Source organism: Salvelinus namaycush, chromosome 16 (genome assembly GCF_016432855.1).
Source record: "Salvelinus namaycush isolate Seneca chromosome 16, SaNama_1.0, whole genome shotgun sequence".
Classification (NCBI taxonomy): domain Eukaryota; kingdom Metazoa; phylum Chordata; class Actinopteri; order Salmoniformes; family Salmonidae; genus Salvelinus; species Salvelinus namaycush.
In genome coordinates, this window is record NC_052322.1 from 7,675,222 (window position 1) to 7,697,971 (window position 22,750).

The window sequence follows — 22,750 nt, forward strand, 5'->3', positions numbered from 1 at the left end:
TACCTGAGAAAGTGAGAGGCATCCCAAGTATTCCACACACAGCAGTGTCTTGTCCGGAAAATGTTCAATTGGGTGACCAAGGTGGAGCACAGACCCAGTTTAGGGGGGCCATAACATTTTGAACCTTAATCGATGCAAGGTGGATTTTTCAATACGATGGTTCAACGCATTAAATGCTTCAGGTTTGTTACAGTACATTTCCCTGTTCAAAAAGTATTGTTAGTGTTTGCATTCAAGGTGAGGCTTTTATATAAGGGTATTTGCAAGTAGGGAATCAAAATAAATAAATGTTTATGGGCTTTTTAGTAAAGACATAACTGTAATAATTTGTTACTTTTTTAATGTGTCCTGATACCAGTTCATTAGTCACATGCTTTGTAAAAAAAACAGGTGTAGACTAACAGTAAATGCTTACTTACGATCCTTCCCAACAATGAGTAACGCTAACTTGGCTATATACACAGGGTACCGAGTCGAGGTGCAGGGGGTACAAGGTAGAGTTATTTTTATTTTATTTATTTAACCTTTATTTAACTAGGCAAGTCAGTTAAGAACAAAATCTTTTTTACAATGAACGCCTACCAAAAGGCAAAAGGCTAGGATTAAAAAATATATAAATATAGGACAAAACACATATCACGACAAGAGAGACAAAAACACTACATAAAGGGAGACCTAAGACAACACATAACACGTAGCAACACATGACAACAACACAAAACATGGTACAAACATTATTGGGTACAGACAACAGCACAAAGGGCAAGAAGGTAGAGAGACAACAATACATCACGTAAAGCAGCCACAACTGTCAGTAAGAGTGTCCGTGATTGCGTCTTTGAATGAAGAGATTGAGATAAAACTGTCCAGTTTGATTGTTTGTTTGCAGCTCGTTCCAGTCACTAGCTGCAGCGAACTGAAAAGAGGAGCGACCCAGGGATGTGTGTGCTTTGGGGACTTTTAACAGAATGTGCTTGGCTTTCTTTATTTTTACTCTTTTCTACATTGTAGAATAATAGTGAAGACATCAAAACTATGAAATAACACATATGGAATCATGCAGTAACTAAAAAAAGTGTTAAACAAATAGAAATATATTTGACATTTTTAGATTTCAAAGTAGCCACCCTTTGCCTTGATGACAGCTCTGCACACTATTGGCATTCTCTCAACCAGCTTCATGAGGTAGTCACTTGGAATATATTTCAATTAACAGGTGTGCCTTGTTAAAAGTACATTTGTGGAATTTCTTTCCTTAATGCGTTTGAGCTAATCAGTTGTGTTGTGACAAGGTAGGGGTGGTATACAGAAGATAGCCCTATTTGGTAAAAGACCAAGTCCATATTATGGCAAGAACAGCTGAAATAAGCAAAGAGAAACTACAGTCCGTCATTACTTTACGACCGGAAGGTCAATCCGGAAAATGTCAAGAACTTTGAAAGTTTCTTCAAGTGCAGTCACAAAAAGCAGAGGACAAGTTCATTAGTTACCAGCCTCAGAATTTGCAGCAAAAAATAGGTGCTCAACATACAATTGAAGTCGGAAGTTTACATATACCTTAGCCAAATAGATTTAAACTCAGTTTTTCACAATTCCTGACATTTAATCCTAGTAAAAATTCCCTGTCTTAGGTCAGTTAGGATCACCACTTTATTTTAAGAATGTGACATGTCAGAAAAATAGTAGAGTGATTTATTTCAGCTTTTATTTCTTTCATCACATTCCCAGTGGGTCAGAAGTTTATATGCGCTCAATATTTGGTAGCATTGCCTTAAACAATTTAATCTTGGGTCAAACATTTCGGGTAGCCTTCCACAAGCTTCCCACAATAAGTTTGGTGAATTTTGTCCCATTCCTCTTGACAGAGCTGGTGTAATGGAGTCAGGTTTGTAGGCCTCCTTGCTCGCACACACTTCTTCAGTTCTGCCCACAAATTTTCTATAGGATTGAGATCAGGTCTTTGTGATGTCCACTCCAATACATTGACTTTGTTGTCCTTAAGCCATTTTGCCACAACTTTGGAAGTATGCTTGGGGTCATTGTCCATTTGGAAGACCCATTTGCGACCAAGCTTTAACTTCCTGACTGTCTTGAGATGTTGCTTCAATTTATCCACATAATTTTGTTCCTCATGATGCCATCTATTTTGTGAAGTGCACTAGTCCCTCCTGCAGCAAAGCACCCCCACAACATGATGCTGCCACCCCCGTGCTTCACGTTTGGGAGGGTGTTCTTCGGCTTGCAATACTCCCACCTTTTCCTCCAAACATAACGATGGTCATTATGGCCAAACAGTTCTATTTTTGTTTTATCAGACCAGAGGACATTTCCCCAAAAAGTACGATCTTTGTCCCCATGTGCAGTTGCAAACCTTAGTCTGGCTTTTTTATGGTGGTTTTGGAGCAGTGGCTTCTTCCTTGCTGAGCGGCCTTTCAGGTTATGTTGATATAGGACTCGTTTTGCTGTGGATATAGATACTTTTGTACGTGTTTCCTCCAGCATCTTCACAAGGTCCTTTGCTGTTGTTCTGGGATTGATTTGCACTTTTCGCACTAAAGTACGTGTCTCCTTCCTGAGCGGGATGACGGCTGCGTGGTCCCATGGTGTTTATACTTGCGTACTATTGTTTGTACAGATGAACGTGGTACCTTCAGGTGTTTGGAAGTTGCTCCCAAGGATGAACCAGACTTCTACCATTTTTTTTCTGAGGTCTTGGCTGATTTCTTTTGATTTTCCCATGATGTCAAGCAAGGAGGCACTGAGTTTGATGGTAGACCTTGAAATACATACAGGTACACCTCCAATTGACTCAAATGATGTCAATTAGCCTACCAGAAGCTTCTAAAGTCATGATATCATTTTCTGGAATTTTCCAAGCTGTTTAAAGGCATAGTGAACTTAGTGTATGTAAACTTCTGACCCACTGGAATTGTGATACAGTGAAATAATCTGTCTGTAAACAATTGTTGGAAAAATTACTTGTCACATACACATGGTTAGCAGATGTTAATGCGAGTGTAGCAAAATGCTTGTGCTTCTTGTTCCGACCATGCAGTAATATCTAACAAGTAATCTAACCTAACAATTTCACAACAACTACCTTATACACACAAGTGAAAAGGTATTAATAAGAATATGTACATAAAAATATATGAATGAGCGATGGTATGGAACGGCATAGGCAAGATGCAGTAGATGGTATAGAGTACAGTGTATACATATGAGAGATGAGATGAGTAACGTAGGGTATGTAAACATTATATAAAGTGGCATGGTTTAACTTCTCTAGGATATGTGGGACGCTAACGTCCCACTTGGCCAAAATCCAGAAAAAAATGTAGCACGCCAAATTCAAATATATTACTATAAAAATCAATCTTTCATGAAATCACACAAGAAAGACACCAAATTAAAGCTACACATGTTGTGAATCCAGCCAACATGTCTGATTTCAAAAAGGATTTACGGGGAAAGCACACCAAACAATTATGTTAGCTCAGTACATAGCCACAGAAAAACACAGCCATTTTCCCAGCAAAAGATAGTAGCAACAAAAAGCAGAAATAGAGATAAAATGAATCACTAACCTTTGAACATATGACATCATGTTACACAATACATTTATGTTTTGTTGGATAATGTGCATATTTATATCCACAAATCTCGGTTTACATTGTCGCCATGTTTAGAAATGCCTACAAAATATCCGGAGTAATTACAGAGAGCCACGTCAAATAACAGAAATACTCATCATAAACTTTGATGAAAGATACATGTTTTTTTATATAATTAAAGATACACTTGTTCTTAATGCTGTGTCAGATTTAAAAAAATAATTACGTAAAAAGCACACCATGCAATAATCTGAGACGGCGCTCAGATTTAACAACATTTCTCCGCCATGTTGGAGTCAACAGAAATACGAAATTACATCATAAATATTCCCTTACCTTTGATTAACTTCATCAGAATGCAGTGCCAGGAATCCTAGTTCCACAATAAATCGTTGTTTTGTTCGATAATGTCCATTACTTATGTCCAATTAGCTAATTTTGCCAGCATGTGTAGTACACATGTCCAAACGCTCGCGCAGATGCAGGCAAACGTCAGACGAAAACTTCAAAAAGTTATATTACAAGTCGAATAAACTGGTCAAACTTAGTAGAGAATCAATCTTCAGGATGTTGTTATCATATATGTCCAATAACTTTCCAACCGGAGCATTCTTTTCAGTCTCTATAAGTAATGGAACACATGGCCATATCATGAGGAAAGCGCGTGACCAAGAACTGGCAATCTGCCAGACCACTGACTCACACACCTCCCATCCGGTCCCACAACACAGCATAAGCTTCATTCCACGTTCTACTGACTGTTGACATCTAGTGGAAGGCGTAGGAAGTGCAAACAGATCCATATATTACAGGGAATTGAATAGGCGATGACTTTAACAACGACCACTCTCAGAATTCTTACTTCCTGTTTGGATTTTTTCTCAGGTTTTTGCCTGCCAAATGAGTTATGTTATACTCATAGACATCATTCAAACAGTTTTAGAAACTTCAGAGTGTTTTCTATCCAATAGTAATAATAATATGCATATATTAGCATCTGGGACAGAGTAGGAGGCAGTTCACTGGGCACGCAATTCATCCAAAAGTGAAAATGCTGCCCCCTATATCATATATCAAAGTTAAAGTGGCTAGTGATACATTTATTACATCCATTTTTTCATTATTAAAGTGGCTAGAGATGAGTCAGTATGTTGGCAGCAGCCACTCAAGTTAGTGATGGCTGTTTAACAGTCTGATGGCCTTGAGATAGAAGCTGTTTTTCAGTCTCTCGGTCCCCGCTTTGATGCATCTGTACTGACCTCGCCTTCTGGATGATAGCGGGGAGAACAGGCAGTGGCTCGGGTGGTTGTTGTCCTTGATGATCTTTTTGATGATCTTTTTGGCCTTCCTGTGACATCAGGTGGTGTAGGTGTCCTGGAGGGCAGGTAGTTTGCCCCCGGTGATGAGTTGTGCAGACCTCACTACCCTCTGGAGAGCCCTGCGGTTGTGGGCGACAGCCCGACAGGATGCTCTCGATTGTGCATCTGTAAAAGTTTGAGTGTTTTTGGTGACAAATTAAAAGCAGTGGTTCGCGCTTTCAGTTTTGCTCAAATGCTGCCATCAATCCACAGTTTCTGGTTGGGGAATGTTTTAATAGACTCTGTGGGTACAACATCACTTATGCACTTGCTAATAAACTCGCTCATCGAATCAGCGTATTCATCAATGTTATTGTCCGACGCTATGCGGAACATATCCCAGTCCACGTGATCATAGTAATCTTGAAGCGTGGAATCCGATTGGTCGGACCAGCGTTGAACAGACCTGAGCACGGGCGCTTCCTGTTTTAGTTTCTGTCTATAGGCTGGGAGCAACAAAATGGAGTCGTGGTCAGATTTTCCGAAAGGAGGGCGGGGGATGACTTTATATGCGTCACTGAAGTTGGAATAACAATGATCCAGGGTTTTGCCAGCCCGAGTCGCGCATTCGATATGCTGATAAAATTTAGGGAGCCTTGTTTTCAGATTAGCCTTGTTAAAATCCTCAGCTACAATAAATGCAGCCTCAGGATATGTGGCTTCCAGTTTACATAGAGTCAAATGAAGTTCTTTCAGGGCCGTCTGTGTCTGCTTGGGAGGGAATATACACGACTGTGATTATGATCGAAGAGAATTCTCTTGGTAGATAATGCGGTCGGCATTTGATTGTAAGGAGTTCTAGGTCAGGTGAACAAAAGGGCTTGAGTTCCTGTATGTTGTTATGATCACACCACGTCTCGTTAATCATAAGGCATACACCCCGCCCTTCTTCTTACCAGAGAGATGTTTGTTTCTGTTGGCGCGATGCGTGAAGAAGCCAGGTGGCTGTACTGACTCTGACGTATCCCGAGTGAGCCATGTTTCAGTGAAACAAAGAACGTTACAATCTCTGTCTCTCGGGAAGGCAACCCTTGCTCGGATTTCGTCTACCTTGTTGTCAAGAGACTGGACATTGGCGAGTGTGCCCTTCTATGGAGCCTGACCAGAAGACCGCTCTGTCTGCCCCTTCTGCGGCGCCGTTGTTTTGGGTCGCCGGCTGGGATCCGATCCATTGTCCTGGGTGGTGGACCAAACAGAGGATCCGCTTAGGGAAAAACGTATTCCTGGTCGTAATGTTGGTGAGTTGACGTTGCTCTTATATCCAATAGTTTCTCCCGACTGTATTTAATAAAACCTAAGATTTCCTGGGGAAACAATGTAAGAAGTAACACATAAAAAAAACAAAATACTGCATAGTTTCCTATGAACGCGAAGCGAGGCGGCCATCTCTGTCGGCGCCGGAAGTACATGTCATGCACAAAGTAGATGTCCTAACCGACTTGCCAAAACTATAGTTTGTTAACAAGAAATTTGTGGAGTGGTTGAAAAGCGAGTTTTAATGACCAACCTAAGTGTATGTAAACTTCCGACTTCAACTGTATGTGGGAACTCCTTCAAGCCTGTTGGTGTTCCTGATTGAGAGAATGCCTCAGACATTGTTGCCCTGCCAACCACTGTCTTAGCCGCTCTGTGTGTGTTTATGTGTGTGTTGGGCAGCAGAGCACCGGGCAAATCCCCCCCCCCCCGCTGCAATGCCGTGTGGACCTGACACAGTCATGCGATTTGGAGGATGGAAGGCTAGATTAGACTATAGCAGCCTAGCTTTTTGAGTTAGTAAATCAAGTCAATGTATCCGAAAAGCTGTGAGAGTTGGAATTTAGAAAAGAGCGGGGGTGAGAGAGAGAGATCGACAGGGAAACCGAGGGAGATACTGAGACCAATGGAGCACCTCGTCAAGATTGTTACCTTTACAAATACTTTGTCCCATCAGAATTTTCACAATTACATCATGTTTTTAACATTGGATGACTGATGTGTAGCATTCTTACCTCATGCTCAATATTCTAATGGCGAACAAAACCCAATGTTTTTAAACATACAGCTTTTGAGAGAGAGAGAGAGCGTAATTTCTTTGAAGGTTGTGAAGTTATGCTAACCTTGCACGCACGGGCTAGGATTTAATTTCCTGCGCTGTTTCGGGTGACAGCAGCGTTTCGGGAAACAACCGTAGAGTGCAGAGGCCCAGCACTGAATCTGGTTTCACTTCCTAAATGCTAGTGTACAACACAAGGGTCTATCTGGAGTTTTGGGCTGTAGCCAAAATTGAATGCTGAGCGAGTGATTGCCTAAGCCTCTACATTGTTTCTAATGGTAGATGAATAATGCATCTATCCTATGTTCATCACAGCTATCGTATTACTAAGTGTTCACGAGGAAAGCCTTCAGTGACCAAACCTATTTGGCCGTACAGTATATCCACTAGCTAGATCAGATCGGGCACGGAATGACTTTTTGTTTCTTCCTCCAACTTTCAGAAGGGGCGGTTCTCTGTGTACGGGGAGTACTGCAGTAACCACGAGAAGGCCCTGCGGCTGCTGATGGAGCTCAACAAGAACCCCGAAATAAGGACCTTCCTCCTGGTGAGGATCCCACCGCTCACGCAAGTTGTCTCCTTTTCACGCATCTCCTTTTATCTCTTTCTCTGTCTATCGTCATTATCTCTCTCTCATCATGTCAACTCTTCTTCCGTTTATGAACAATGAACACGGGAACTGCCTTTGACTGTGCTTCCAATGGTGATGTCATGCTCAGTGCAAGCTGGTCAGCTGCAGTGCATTGGCACAGCTGGATGGAAGATCTGAGCCTTGTTGACCCCGATGTGCTTCCTCCGTCTGGTTATTGACTGACCTGATCTTGCTCTAGTTGTGCTCTGTACATTTTCTCCCAGGCTGCTAGTGGAAAATTACATGATGTACTTATACTTAGGTCACATTTTTGTCTGACTAGCTAATGTTAGCTAGCTAACGCTAGACTATCTTACCTGTATACATCGTCATGCATGATGGACGCGTCTCCCTGTCAGGAATTCCGTACCACGGTTGCCCTTAGTTTGAAGATGTAATCCAGGAAACAGGTGTTTTCCCCGTCTCTTTTGCTATCATACTCTAATTCCACTGATTTCAAAACTTGATCCTTCAGAAAGTGGAGATCAACACTTGAGCAGCTCCACTACACAATAAAAAAAATTTAAAGCCGCGTTCGAAAGCATTACCAAAACATACTGACGAGTTCAAATAGACCAAAGCCTTCTATATGGCAGACTCATTATCTCAGCCAATCATGGCTAGTGGGAAGGTTGCAGACTTTTTCTGTAGCTTTACCAACAAGGCTTGTAATTTAACCATTTTATTTGTATTTACAGATGGCATACAAGTTTGATATTAAGGCACATGAAAGTTCACATGTTCAAGAAGGCATTTCCACCAAAAAACGCATTTTGATATTATAATTTTCTTTTTTACATTCAAACGGCTCTCCTGTGAAGTCGTGACTTGCGACATACGCCTAGTTTCCTGAATCGGGTCACAACCCATTCCTTTTTTCAACTGGTACCGGGGTTTCTTCAGACGCGTCTTGTGAGGCCTGTTGGCATCCTAGTCTCACCTTTGCACAGATGGGTCATATTAGTGTGTATCCCAGACAGAAGTTAGCAGATCGGCTATACCGACTTCAGACGAGTCTCCTGACACTTGTGGAGGTCGTTGAGCAAAATGGAGAACACCATCGTGTTTGTGAGAGTCTCATAGATGGGTCATAATAGTTTTGTTGGCCAAACTGTTCGGATGCTACAGACGATTTTGTTGAGAATACCGAGATGTCTCATGGTCTGACAACCACCGCTCTAGCTCTGTCACCTTTCACCGCGGATGCAGAAGTGCGACATAGGCGGATGCAGTGGATTGTGATTAAAAGGAAATGCGTGCCCCATACCGACCAATGATGTGCTTTCTGTTTTCTCCACTGTAGTATTCTGGTGTGGCGTATCTACTTTCATCTGGTGAACGCTGCCCTTGCTTACCCTTGGGGACTTAGCTTCTGAAATACATGATTCCTAGAAAATAGAGCACAGAGAAGAGTAAACCCACCAGCTTTATCGCCTTCTCTCTCATGCATCTGAATAATTCCCATCAGAAGGGTTTCACCACAACTGATTTCTTGGTTTAATTTTTGAAGCATGACTTTAGTTCCAGTACGCCACCCGAACCCCATGGAGGTCATTAATGCGGCTGAGAAGACTTTCTATGGTGTTTTGGATTTTGCTTCTTGCCCTTAACCGTTTTACATAATCATTTTAGTGGAGTAACCAAGTTAGTTTGAGAAGAATAGTAAAAAATCACAAAAAGGATATGTATAATTTTACAGGGCCATAGATGTCCCACATTAATAAATTCATTTTTGTTCAAATCTCTCTGTGTTCCAGCACTGTATGCTGTTGGGAGGGAAGAAGAGCACAGACATTCCCCTGGAGGGGCTCCTGCTATCACCCATTCAGAGAATCTGCAAGTACCCCCTCTTACTGAAGGTAAGGTCCTGCTGACCCCAAGGAGAATGCAACTCAGTCCTGCCTCCAAGTCAGAGGGGCTGTGTAATTTATGGCCAATTAATATTTCCTATTAGATGTCAAGATATAAAAAAAAGGGTCATTCTTTGATTACTTGATTTGAATCTGAAATCAAACAACCCAAACAGTTTATTTTTGTCGTTTTTACTGTCGAAAATAAATATCACATGCATGAAAGCCAGTTCCACAGCAGTTTTTACATTTGTCCTGGTTAATCAGGGCCTGATTTAGACCTGGGACACCACGTGAGTGCATTAATTATCAGGTAGAACAGAAAACCAGCAGGCTCTGGACCTCGTAGGTTAAGAGTTGAATACCCCTGCTCTATAACATGCCACCAATCACCACAAGCTTCAGTGCCTACGAGCTTAGATAACATGACCACATGGGCAATCAGTCGCGGTCCTGTGAAATTTGCACATCATGACTAATGATCTATACAGTGGTCATGACCAATGGAGAACAGTTTTTAGTTTTGTCTCTGTCAGGATCTGGCCATTTGTGATGAAGCCTATAAGCTACATCAATAATAAGGTATTATATAAACAAAGAGCTCTGTCCACGGACCCATAGCATATGACACGTCCTTTTGAAACTCTGAGGCGCAACCGTGCGTAAAGACCAGAGCCGGGTTTCCTAAAATCATCTTGGTTCATCGTTAGAACCTATGGTTCTAATGCTGAACTTCGCCTTAAGATGCTTTTGGCAAACGGGGCCCTGTGTATATAAATGTGCATATTCTCAACAACCTGAGCCCGTTGCAGACTCACAATGATAGGGCAGTAATACAGTAGAGGAGATACTCAGACTGCTCGTCCTTGTGTCCCTCTCAGTCAGCCAACCAATCCGCTGCAACTTTGCGCTGAGTGCTTTTACTTAGTGGGGAGTTTCCTCGATTTCAGCACCAGGGAACTGGACTGCTCCCCCCCCAATGGAAACATGTGATAAACTGAACATGCCCCCCCCCCCCCCCCCCCCCCCCCCCCGGACGCTATTAGCTGTGGCTCTTACAGGTTCACTCTACATGTTTGGGAAACACTTAAAGTTGGATCGTAATTAACGACACATTTGGCCATCGTAATGCTTAAAGCGACATATAGCGGCACCCGGTCCTAATACTTACGGACAGTAAATCGTTGGATTTATGAATTTATATAGGCAATTGGCAACAAAAATTCATTGTCACAAAATAGCTTTACTTTATTTAGCCCATCCAATGATGTCATATATTTAGCCTATAGGCCTATGTTACCTGTCTGCGGAAGGCATAGGCCCTAAATCAGAGTCCAGCCTCAAGCGGGCCAGATACACAGTTGTCAATAGGCCTATGGAAGCACTACTAGGGCTGTTGCGGTGACTGTAATATACCGCCACACCGGTGGTCAAAAGTCATGAAGGCAGTCAATTTTCACATGACCGTTTAGGCACAATAATTAGGTTTCTCCTAGCTCTGATGCTGATGGTCATTAGTAGCCTACCAAACTTGCTAACTGCCTAGTACTCAGCACTCTATTGTCGCTCTAATCACTCTGACATCAATGCAAATGTGATCAAAAATCTAATCAAACATTTCATGAGAGCCCATGAGCTCATGTTGCACAACATTTCTATATGCTATGCAATTGTGTGAGAAACAGAGTGATGGCCTCTATTAAAAAGACGAGGATCGAATCAGCTTTCTATAGGCTAGTCCTACTATATTTATTTCTCAACTTTCCTAATATTGAGCACATTGCTTCTCTTTACAACAAGAGTATAAATAAATAAATAAAGCTATTCTGTTTGAGACAGGTGCATGATATTGGTCCATTCTAAATCAAAACAAATTTCACACATATATATTATTTAGTATATGTGACTCACCACCTGGATTCGGTCCCTATGTAGCAAAATTAGAAATTGGGCTTTTACATTGGTAAAAAGTAGAGAATCAGAGCTACAACATGGTATATCATACACTGCATTTTTGAGGAACAATGGGAAAGTAATTCTGCTTTGAATGTTGATTAAACTTGTAAACTCACTTTTGAGAAAAGGGCCTTTGAATGTTTTTGTACCTACTGGAGAGCTCTCCTTTGTCAACACCCATTCAGCCAGTCCCACCCATCTCTTTAAGGATTCACATGTGAGGTCATGTGCCAAACAGTGAGTAGTGTAGTAAAGATTGACTAAAAGTGGTAGTAGCCTACAATAAGGAAATATTCTAGGTAAACAAAGTGTCCAGATAAAAAATATTTTATAAATTTTAGATGACGCTGTCGTGTCTTTGGCATCATTAAGGTGAAGACTTATTTTATCAAATCAGTTCTCTGTAATTATTATTACATGATTAAACTAATCATGTAAATTGAATTGACTAGGAAGTCGGGGCACCACGGAAAATCTTCAGATTACAAAGTTAGAATTTTCCGAATATAACTCTTCAGATATTTTATTTGATCAATTAGTCTTCTATTAATGAATTATTCTTTACCTCACGTCAGTCTCATTCCAAACATCGTAAATCGTTGGTTATCTGCACGAACCCAGCCTAAACTATGAATCATCCATATACCAATTGGCTTAATTATTTATTTACTAACTAACTAAATAATCACAGAAATGCATAAACAAATAGTAGATATTGGTTACTAACGATGATAGGTAAGATTCCCTAGTGGGCTAAACCGATATGACGGCTTGGTGGACAAAGGGAAGGGGGTGTGGACTGAGAAAGAAGCGGGAAAGACAAAATGGATCACTACACATAGTGGATAATTATATTAATTGAAATGCTAATCCTTTGCACATGAACGCTCACTCATTCGGGAATAATTGCAATCAATATAATTACGCCCATATGGCGTTGTTGTCTTCTCTGTTAGAATCATTGGTCCGTCTGTGGGAGAGTCAGTTCATCAGAGAGTCTCTGGTTACTCATGGTGGTTGCTCTATCGGCGGCTCCTGATAGTGTCTGTTGTAATGGATACGTCAGGCGTCCATTGTTCTTAGAGTAGATGTTTTGTCGGTATTCGCATCCCAGATTTACATAATTTCTAGCTGCAGACTAGTAATTAGTATCTAAGATTTGCTCTTATTCTGTAGTGATCGATAGTCTCAGTTGAACCATTTCCAGCCGTGAGCCAATGCTCCACGTGGTATAGTTTTCTGGTTTTGGTACTCAAACCTGTACCACCTCAGCTTACACCGAGGTATGCGTGGTCTGAGGAGGATTTCCTCAGGAGAGGTTTTATTCGTAACAATAGAAAAGGGCGGTTCCATGACGCCAGATCATGTCTGTGCTCACGGGGGTGTGGCGGCTGACTAGTTCAACTTTACAGGGAATAAAATTCTCTCAAAATGTAAAGGTTAACATTACATCACTTCACAAATAGTTTAATCTTTACTCAATCATTTTATACAAGAATTAGATGCAAACCCCATAATTGAGAAATGTACACATTCAGAGATATAGTTATGTGTGTTTCCTGTCCTTCATGAGGTCACCAAATGAAACACACTCAACATAACTGTCCCTTAAGTGTCCACGGTCTCTTCCCACATTCTCACAAGTGGACATATTGTTTAATTCTCCCATTTTGGGGATTTAGGAGTTTGGCCAAGTGAAATCCTTTGTTCTCTGTGGTCTCTCTCTCGCTGCATGACCAGGGGGAGAGAGTCTCCGCAAGAAATTTATGGCCTGAGATAACAGAACCTGGGTGTAGGAGAGAGTGAGAGAGAGGGGGAAGCCACGATCCACACCCCGAAACGGCCACGTCATGACAACGCTTACACAGACACACTTGTCTAAATTGATGGGTCATGTGAAATGGGTCATCTTTGGAAGGAAGGATGTCAGCTTTGCGCAAACTTGTTCTTGTTTTGGCCACTGCAGTTATCACAAGTCGGGTCCACACGTGTTTCTCAACTCCGTAGCTGATGACTGCGCTGCTGCCTTTGTTGGATGACATGCCTTCATCAATCAAGTAGTGGACTTGTTGTGCTATTCCTTCACAGCAGACACTAAACAAGCCACACTAGTGAGGAGTTAAAAAGTACATGGGACCTGGCTGCATAGGGTCAGAAGGATAGTACACCTGTAAACAACAAAATAACATTAAGATAAATTACAATTAATTGTCTCACCCCTGTCAATCTGTCTTTACACAGCTCAGTGAAAGGTATTTGCCTGCCTCCATTTATATATACACTACCGTTCAAAAGTTTGGGGTCACTTATAAATGTCCTTGTTTTTGAAAGAAAAGCACATTTTTGTTGTCCATTTAAAATAACATTAAGTTGATCAGAAATACAGTGTAGACGTTGTAAATGACTATTGTAGCTGGAAACGGAAGATAAAAATAAAAAAACGGAATATCTACATAGGCGTACAGAGGCCCATTATCAGCAACCATCACTCCTGTCTTCCAATGGTACGTTGTGTTAGCTAATCCAAGTGTATCATTTAAAAGGCTAATTGATCATTAGAAAATCCTTTTTGCAATTATGTTAGCACAGCTGAAAACTGTTGTTATGATTAAAGAAGCAATAAAACTGGCCTTCTTTAGACTAGTTGAGTATCTGGAGCATCAGCATTTGTTGGTTTGATTACAGGCTCAAAATGGCCAGAAACAAAGAACTTTCTTCTGAAACTCGTCAGTCTATTCTTGTTCTGAGAAAAAAAGGCTAATCCATGCGAGAAATTGCCAAGAAACTGAAGATCTCATACAACGCTGTGTACTACTCCCTTCACAGAACAGCGCAAACTGGCTCTAACCAGAATAGAAAGAGTGGGAGGCCCTGGTGCACAACTGAGCAACAGGACAAGTACATTAGAGTGTCTAGTTTGAGAAACAGACGCCTCAGTTAAGAGCAAATTCTTATTTACAATGAATGACAGCCTAAGAACAGTTCTGCCCCTGAACAGATTTTTAGCTTGTCAGCTCGGGGATTTGATCTAGCAACCTTTCAGTTACTGGCCCAACACTCTAACCACTAGGCTACCTGCCACCCCATTAAATAGTACCCACAAAACACCAGTCTCAATGTCAACAGTGAAGAGGCGACTTCGGGATTCTGGCCTTCTAGGCAGAGTTGCAAAGAAAAAGCCATATCTCAGACTGGCCAATAAAAAGATAAGATTAAGGTGGGCAAAAGAACAGACACCGGACAGAGGAACTCTGTCTAGAAGGCCAAGCATCCCAGAGTCGCCTCTTCACTGTTGACGTTGAGACTGGTGTTTTGCCGGTACTATTTCACGAAGCTGCCAGTTGAGGACTATTTATGATCTCCATTTTCCACCCCATGTCCAACTTCTCTCTTTTCCAACTTCTACATTCAACTTCCGCACTCCCTCCTCCAACATTTCCCCAAAACGCTGTCCTTACTGCATCCCATAATCTTACCTTACCTTTGCATCCCCACATCCACCATCAACCCTTTTGGTTTTTAACCATCAACCCTTATTGATAAGATGATTCCTAATAATGAGCATGGTGCTTAACAGCCCTGGTGCGCTGGATGATATCTGAAACATTTTCAAATACTGTTTATGTACTGTAGTACTACTGAAGACATTATGACTCTTTGCCATCATCCCCTTATGGTCTTTATTCCCTACTCTCTCTCCCCCCACTAGGAGCTGCTGAAGCGGACGCCCAAGAAGCACACAGACTACCGTGCGGTGGAGGAGGCCCTGCAGGCCATGAAGGCAGTGTGCTCCAACATCAATGAGACCAAGAGGCAGATGGAGAAATTGGAGGCCCTGGAGCAGCTGCAGTCGCACATCGAGGGCTGGGAGGTGAGGGACACTATCCTATTTTTAGACCACGGCGCTAGGATGCACCCTAAAGATCACCGTTGATGGAGGGAGGTAGAGTGGATGGGGATGGGAAAGAGGGCAGAGAACAGTGCTTGAAAGGTGAGAAAAGGGGGGGGGGGGAGAAGTGTACCATAAAGATGAGGGGCGGTGGAAGGGTCAATGGACATGGAAGGTGAAAAGAGAGAAAGGGGGAAGGAGGTGTAATAGAAAAATGAGAAGGATGAGAGCTAGAGAGGGGTGGGAGGTGAGGAGAAAGATTGAGAGGTCTGAGATAAAGATGGATGAGAGTCGGATGAAGATGGATTGAGAGAGAGAAAAGGGGAACGTTCTCCTTTTTATATAGAAATGGGACATGTGACCTGAAAGGGATGGAAAAGGGAAGCTCTGAGTTTGGAGATTTGTCATTGGATTTTCCCACTCTCTTTCTAACTCGATCTCTCGCACACGTATACTGTACAGACACACACACACTGTCCACCTCATTGACCCCATCCTCACTCTGTCACGGCTGTGGCTAAAAAGCTTTGGCCAGTTTTCGAGAGTCCACTGAGCACCATTTCATTTTCTGTGACGGTAAAATGCTCCTCCAGCCTCCCAAATCACCAGTGTGCACAGTGCATGGATAGGGCTTGGGAGTGGAGTGGGGTGCCCAGTGCGTTTTTCACACATCCCTCACTCTCCACAACAGAGCCTTTGTCTCCTGACTCCCCTTGGCCACCGAGAGGACAATCCACTCGCTCAAGAGCCAAGGGAAGGCCAACAGGCACCTGCCCAATGTCACGATGTCATTGCGGTCCCTTCCACAGATCAATGTGTTGTGTTGCTATAGGAATGTGATTGTTTTTTTTTCTTCTCCAATGTCTCTAATTCAATTCTACCTACTGACATGGGGGCAGTTGGACATCTGTGTTTGGGATTGGTTCTCTCATATCACTTTGCATTGACCCCTAGCAGTATTAGAACGAGTAATGGGAGATAGAGTTGCCGTCTACACTCTTCCGTATCACAGTCCATTCTCATGAAAGGCACTGCCCTTCCCTGCTCCCTTTAAGCACGCCATCTTTAGCCCATTAGTCCTACTTTCTCCAATCCCCCACGTTCAAGTTTAACTACCTCTCCACTCATAATTGGAATGTAGTAGTGCGGAATCAAGGCCCAGGCGCATTACCGTTGCCCTGATAGACAGACAGCCCCGACTATCCCTCCATCCACCACCTGGCTTTCTGCACAGTTAAACATGGAATTGTTATGATCGGGCGAAACCTTATCTGTCTGCTCGGCTGGTTGGAATCCATCTGACCTGAAATGGCACCCTTTTCCCTTTTTTGTGCACTATTCCCTATATCAGGTGTACTCTATTACTATTTGAGAAGGTCCTAAAGCTAATTTCCCACAATTCTGCACATTTTGCTTTGGGAAGAGATTGTTTTTGCTTTTTAAAAAGCTCATTTCCTGCAGTTCTACGCATTCTTCCATGTCTTATGTTTGTTTATATGATACCAGGGGTCGAAGCCCGATCAAATAAAAAATTAATAAATACATTTTGGAGCCTGCTGTCCATATTGACCTCATTCTGGGTTCCGGTCCGCCAGTTGAGTACTGGGGCCCTATATAGTGCACTACTTTCGACCAGGGCCCTTAGGGTGCCATTTCATACATAATTAACGTCACAGCTAAAATCCCATAGGTCAGCCTTTGAAAATCCCTTTATCTTTCTTGTTTACATTTTGTGGTAGTGTATAACCCTAAAAATACTGCCTTACAAATGTCACATCTAATGACTAAATTGTGATGAATTGACCTAAAGTTCAACCACGTTGTGAAAAAGGTTAATTGGCCACATACCGAGTCATATTAATGCTTTTAGCACATACTGGGTGACGTTATCCAGCATCTAAAGCTACAAAGCTAATCAGAGAGACTTTTAATATGTAGCCTGAATGATAATGAGTTATGAAACAAGTTGAATCTCTCAATTGAGAACTTGTGGGTGACTTAAAGAAGGACTAGTGAAATAGCCTGGTATTCAGACGCGCCTGAAATGCGGTTTGAGACACAAACAGTTTTTCACGTTTAGTTTGACAAGACTCCTTGTTGGTCCATTTTCGGCCATTCAACTTTGACATTGAAAGGCCACCAAGGTTTTGTTTCCTGTGAAAAAGTGAGACTGTGGTTTATGTTTTCCATAAGAAGCAACACAAACAGAAGTGTTTTTCGCACTTAACGTTTTCATACATACCAACAAACAAGTGTGATCATTCTACTGTTATCCCTGCAGCGTGCGCTCAAACCGGTGTGATTAGAACGCTTATTTAGAACGTCCAGTTTTGATTGACGCAACAGTCAGCATTTGAGCTGGCAACACTGTTTTTTAACAGAAACACTTTGCACAAGCACAGTCTTAACAAAGTTATGTCCTGAATGTGACCAGTTTATTTTTGATGCAATGTTCAGACATTCACAGAAGTATCTACAGCATAACACAATCGGAAAATGTAGGCTCCATTAGTCCTAGCGCTGACTGATGAAAGATTGACCTAACACAAGCCGTCATATTTAGATAACTCTCGGGTGACAGAAACCACAATATGAATTAGCTAATAGCATTTACTATTTATGATTCGTCACATTACGGGTGAGCTCACCCTTGATCGAAATAATCGAGTAAAAAACTTTCTAGAAAACAAAAGTAATCCGACGATGGGGTAGTTTGCCTCTGTTTGTTTTTTGTGTCAACCAAAGATAATTAGAGGAGACTTGATGAGTTTGGTCTGTTTGCGGTGTGCATGTTGAAGGAGGTGTGTCACCTACGATCATTCCCTTCACTTCCCGTCATTCACTTCCGGAAGTTTACACGAAAGATGCGTGAACCAATCCTTCACCTCATACTAATGTCTTTGGTCAAACAGACGTTTAGGTGATACCCAGAATGCATTATATAATGTCAACAAACATGGCGCCACACATTGCTGACAAATAGCTTAGCATTAGCTCATTATAATCAGTACAACTTTCAGAAAAGTATTTTACACACACCATAGGTGTCCAATACAATCTATGCAAGAATCAGAAGGCATTATTTGTCAGCAGAACTTAAACATGAATAAAACTGTAAATACATTATGCCACATGCATGTATACATGCAGTTGAAGTCGGAAGTTTACATACACCTCAGCCAAATACATTTAAACTCAGTTTTTCACAATTCCTGACATTTAATCCTAGTGAAGATTCACTGTTTTAGGTCAGTTAGGATCACCACTTTATTTTAAGAATGTGAAATGTCAGAATACTAGTAGAGAGAGTGATTTATTTCAGCTTTTATTTCTTTCATCACATTCCCAGTGGGTCAGAAGTTCACATATGATTTATTTCAGCTTTTATTTCTTTCATCACATTCCCAGTGGGTCAGAAGTTCACATATGATTTATTTCAGCTTGTATTTCTTTCATCACATTCCCAGTGGGTCAGAAGTTTACAGACACACAATTAGTATTTGGTAGCATTGCCTTTAAATTGTTTAACCTGGGTCAAACATTTCGGGTAGCCTTCCACAAGCTTCCGACAATAAGTTAGGTGAATTTTGACCCATTCCTCTTGACAGAGCTGGTGTAACTGAGTCAGGTTTGTAGGCCTCCTTGCTCGCACACGCTTTTTCAGTTCTGCCCACAAATTTTCTATAGGATTGAGGTCAGGGCTTTGTGATGGCCACTCGAATACCTTGACTTTGTTGTCCTTAAGCCATTTTGCAACAACTTTGGAAGTATGCCTGGGGTCATTGTCCATTTGGAAGACCCATTTGCGACCAAGCTTTAACTTCCTGACTGATGTCTTGAGATGTTGCTTCAATGTATCCACATAATTGTCCTTCCACATAATTGTCCATCCTCATGATGCCATCTATTTTGAAGTGCACCAGTCCCTCCTGCAGAAAAGCACCCCCACAACATGATGCTGCCACCCCCGTGCTTCACGGTTGGGATTGTGTTCTTCAGCTTGCAAGCCACCCCCTTTTTCCGCCAAACAGCCAAACAGTTCTATTTTTGTTTCATCAGACCAGAGGACATTTCTCCAAAAAGTATGATTTTTGTCCCCATGTTCAGTTGCAAACCGTAGTCTGGCTTTTTGTATGGCGGTTTTGGAGCAGTGGCTTCTTCCTTGCTGAGCGGCCTTTCAGGTTATGTCCATATAGGACTCGTTTTACTGTGGATATAGACACTCTTGTACCTGTGTCCTCCAGCATCTTCACAAGGTCCTTTACTGTTGTTCTGGGATTGATTTGCACTTTTCATACCAAAGTACGTTCATCTCTAGGAGACAGAACGTGTCTCCTTCCTGAGCGGTATGACAGCTGTGTGGTCCCATGGTGTTTATACTTGCGTACTATTGTTTGTACAGATGAACGTGGTACCTTCAAGCGTTTGGAAATTGTTCCCAAGGATGAACCAGACTTGTGGAGGTCTACAATTTTTTTCTGAGGTCTTGGCAGAATTCTTTTGATTTTCACATGATGTCAAGGAAAGATGCACGGAGTTTGAAGGTAGGCCTTGAAATACATCCACAGGTACGCCTCAAATTGACTCAAATGATGTCAATTAGCCTATCAGAAGCTTCTAAAGCCATGACATCAATTTAAAAAAAATGTCCAGGCTTTTTAAAGGCACAGTCAGCTTAGTGTGTGTAAACTTCTGATCCACTGGAATTGTGATACAGTGAATTATAAGTGAAGTAATCTGTCTGTAAACAATTGTTGGAAAAAGGACTTGTGTCATGCACAAAGTAGATGTCCTAACCGACTTGCCAAAACTACAGTTTTTTATTTATTTATTATTTTTTATTTTTTTCCCCTTTTCTCCCCAATTTTCGTGGTATCCAATCGCTAGTAATTACTATCTTGTCTCATCGCTACAACTCTACAACGGGAGAGACGAAGGTCGAAAGCCACGCGTCCTCCGAAGCACAACCCAACCAAGCCGCACTGCTTCTTAACACAGCGCGCCTCCAACCCGGAAGCCAGCCGCACCAATGTGTCGGAGGAAACACTGTGTACCTGGCCCCCTCGGTTAGCGCGCACTGCGCCCGGCCCGCCACAGGAGTCGCTGGAGCGCGATGAGACAAGGATATCCCTACCGGCCAAACCCTCCCTAACCCGGACGACGCTAGCCCAATTGTGCGTCGCCCCACGGACCTCCCGGTCGCGGCCGGCTACGACAGAGCCTGGGCGCGAACCCAGAGACTCTGGTGGCGCAGCTAGCACTGCGATGCAGTGCCCTAGACCACTGCGCCACCCGGGAGGCCTAAACTACAGTTTGTTAACAAGAAATGTGTGGAGTGGTTGAAAAACAGTGTATGTAAATTTCTGACTTCAACTGTACATACATACATACATACATACATACAGTCCCAGTCAAAAGTTTGACACACCTACTCATTCCAGGGTTTTTCTATATTTTGACTGTTTTCTACATCAAAACTATGAAATTACACGCATGGAATCATGTAGTAACCAAAAATATTTATATTTGAGATTCTTCAAAGTAGCCACCCATTGCCTTGATGACAGCTTTGCACACTGTTGGCAGTCACCTGCAATGCATTTCAATTAACAGGTGCGCCTTGTTCAGTTAATTTGTTGAATTTATTCCTTAATGCGTTTGAGCCAGTCAATTGTGTTGTGACAAGGTAGGGGTGGTATTCAGAAGATAGCCCTATTTTGTGAAAGACCAAGTCCATTTTATGGCAAGAACAGCTCAAATAAGCAAAGAGAAATGACAATCCATCATTACTTTAAGACATGAGGGTCAGTCAATCAAGAACTTTGATTGTTTCTTCAAGTGCAGTCTCTCAAACTATCAAGCGCTATGAAGCTGGCTCTCATGAGGACCGCCACAGGAAAGGAAGACCCAGAGTTACCTCTGCTGCAGAGGATACGTTCATTAGTTATCTGCACCTCAGATTGCAGCCCAAATAAATGCGTCACAGAGTTAAAGTAACCGACACATCTCAACATCAACTGTTCTGAGGAGACTGCGTGAATCAGGCCTTCATGGTTGAATTGCTGCAAAGAAACCACTACTAAAGGACACTGATAATAAGAAGAGACTTGCGTGCGCCAATAAACACGAGCAATGAACATTAGACATTTGGAAATCTGTCCTTTGGTCTGATGAGTCCAAATTTGACCAACCACCACGTCTTTGTGAGACGCAGAGTAGGTGAACGGATGATCTCTGCATGTGTGCGTTCCACAGTGAAGCATGGAAGAGGCGAGTCCAGGCTCTGTCGCAGCCGGCCGCGACCGGGAGACCCATGGGAAGGCTCACAATTGGCCCAGCGCCGTCCGGGTTAGGGGAGGGTTTGGCCGGAAGGGATGTTCTTGTCCCATCGCGCACTAGTGACTCCTGTTGCTGCATCGTTGAGAGCATCTTGACTGGCTGCATCAGCGTTTGGTATGGCAACTGCTTGGCATCTTACCACAAGGCACTACAGAGGGTAGTTCCTACGGCCCAGTACATCACTGTGGCCGAGCTCCCTGCCATCCAGGACCTCTATACCAGGCGGTGTCAGACGATGTCCAAAAACTCCAGCCACCCAAGTCAGACTTACCTACCGCACGTCTAGCGGTTTTAATGCACCAAATCTGGAACCTACACGACCCTGAACAGCTTCTACACCCAAGCCATACTGTAAGACTGCTAAATAGTTAACTAAATAGCTAGCCTATCTGTATCGACCATTTTTGCACTAACTCTTTTGATTAATGACATACGCTGCTGCTACTGTTTATCATCTATCTTGTTGCCTAATTACTTTGTACCACTGCACATCGTCTCGGTACTGGTAACCCGTGTATATAGCCAAGTTAACCTTACTCACATTGTGTATTTATTCCTTGTGTTTATTATTTTAAAATGTTCCTCTGCATTGTTGGGAAGGGCCCATAAGTAAGCATTTCACTTCTATTCTACACCTGTTGTTTACGAAGCATGTGACAAATATGATTTGATTTGAGAGATTGACAGGCACCAGTGATCTAATTGCCACCCTCTCTTGACTGTCTGTCCCCAGGGCACCAATCTGACTGACATCTGCACCGAGCTGCTGCTCCATGGCAACCTGCTCAAGATCTCCGCCGGCAACATCCAGGAGCGAGTCTTCTTCCTGTTTGACAACCTCCTGGTCTACTGCAAGAGAAAGTCCAGGTGAGATTGGGTAGGAAGGGAAGGAGTGACGGAGTCATGCACCTCAGGAAAGTGGCTGGAATGTGTTTTCATTCATTGACGAGAAGTCGCCATAGAAAGAAGCCAGACGTGGAAAAACTGAGTAAATCGGCAAATCCTGTTTGTGTAGTGTGTACCAAGCTCATTTTATATGCAAACAAAACAAGTCAACCTAACGTGTGTGTGTGTGTGCGTA

General features: G+C 42.5%; 1 protein-coding gene across 1 annotated transcript in view; it reads left to right on the forward strand.

The window, feature by feature from the left end:
* LOC120060870 (phosphatidylinositol 3,4,5-trisphosphate-dependent Rac exchanger 1 protein-like) overlaps positions 1–22,750 on the forward strand; it is a 119,493-nt gene that overhangs the window by 29,929 nt on the left and 66,814 nt on the right. The window contains exons 4-7 of the mRNA XM_039010278.1: positions 7,447–7,551; positions 9,393–9,494; positions 15,151–15,312; positions 22,403–22,536. Coding sequence (XP_038866206.1) covers positions 7,447–7,551; positions 9,393–9,494; positions 15,151–15,312; positions 22,403–22,536 — 503 coding nt within the window. The remainder of the gene's footprint in view (positions 1–7,446; positions 7,552–9,392; positions 9,495–15,150; positions 15,313–22,402; positions 22,537–22,750) is intronic.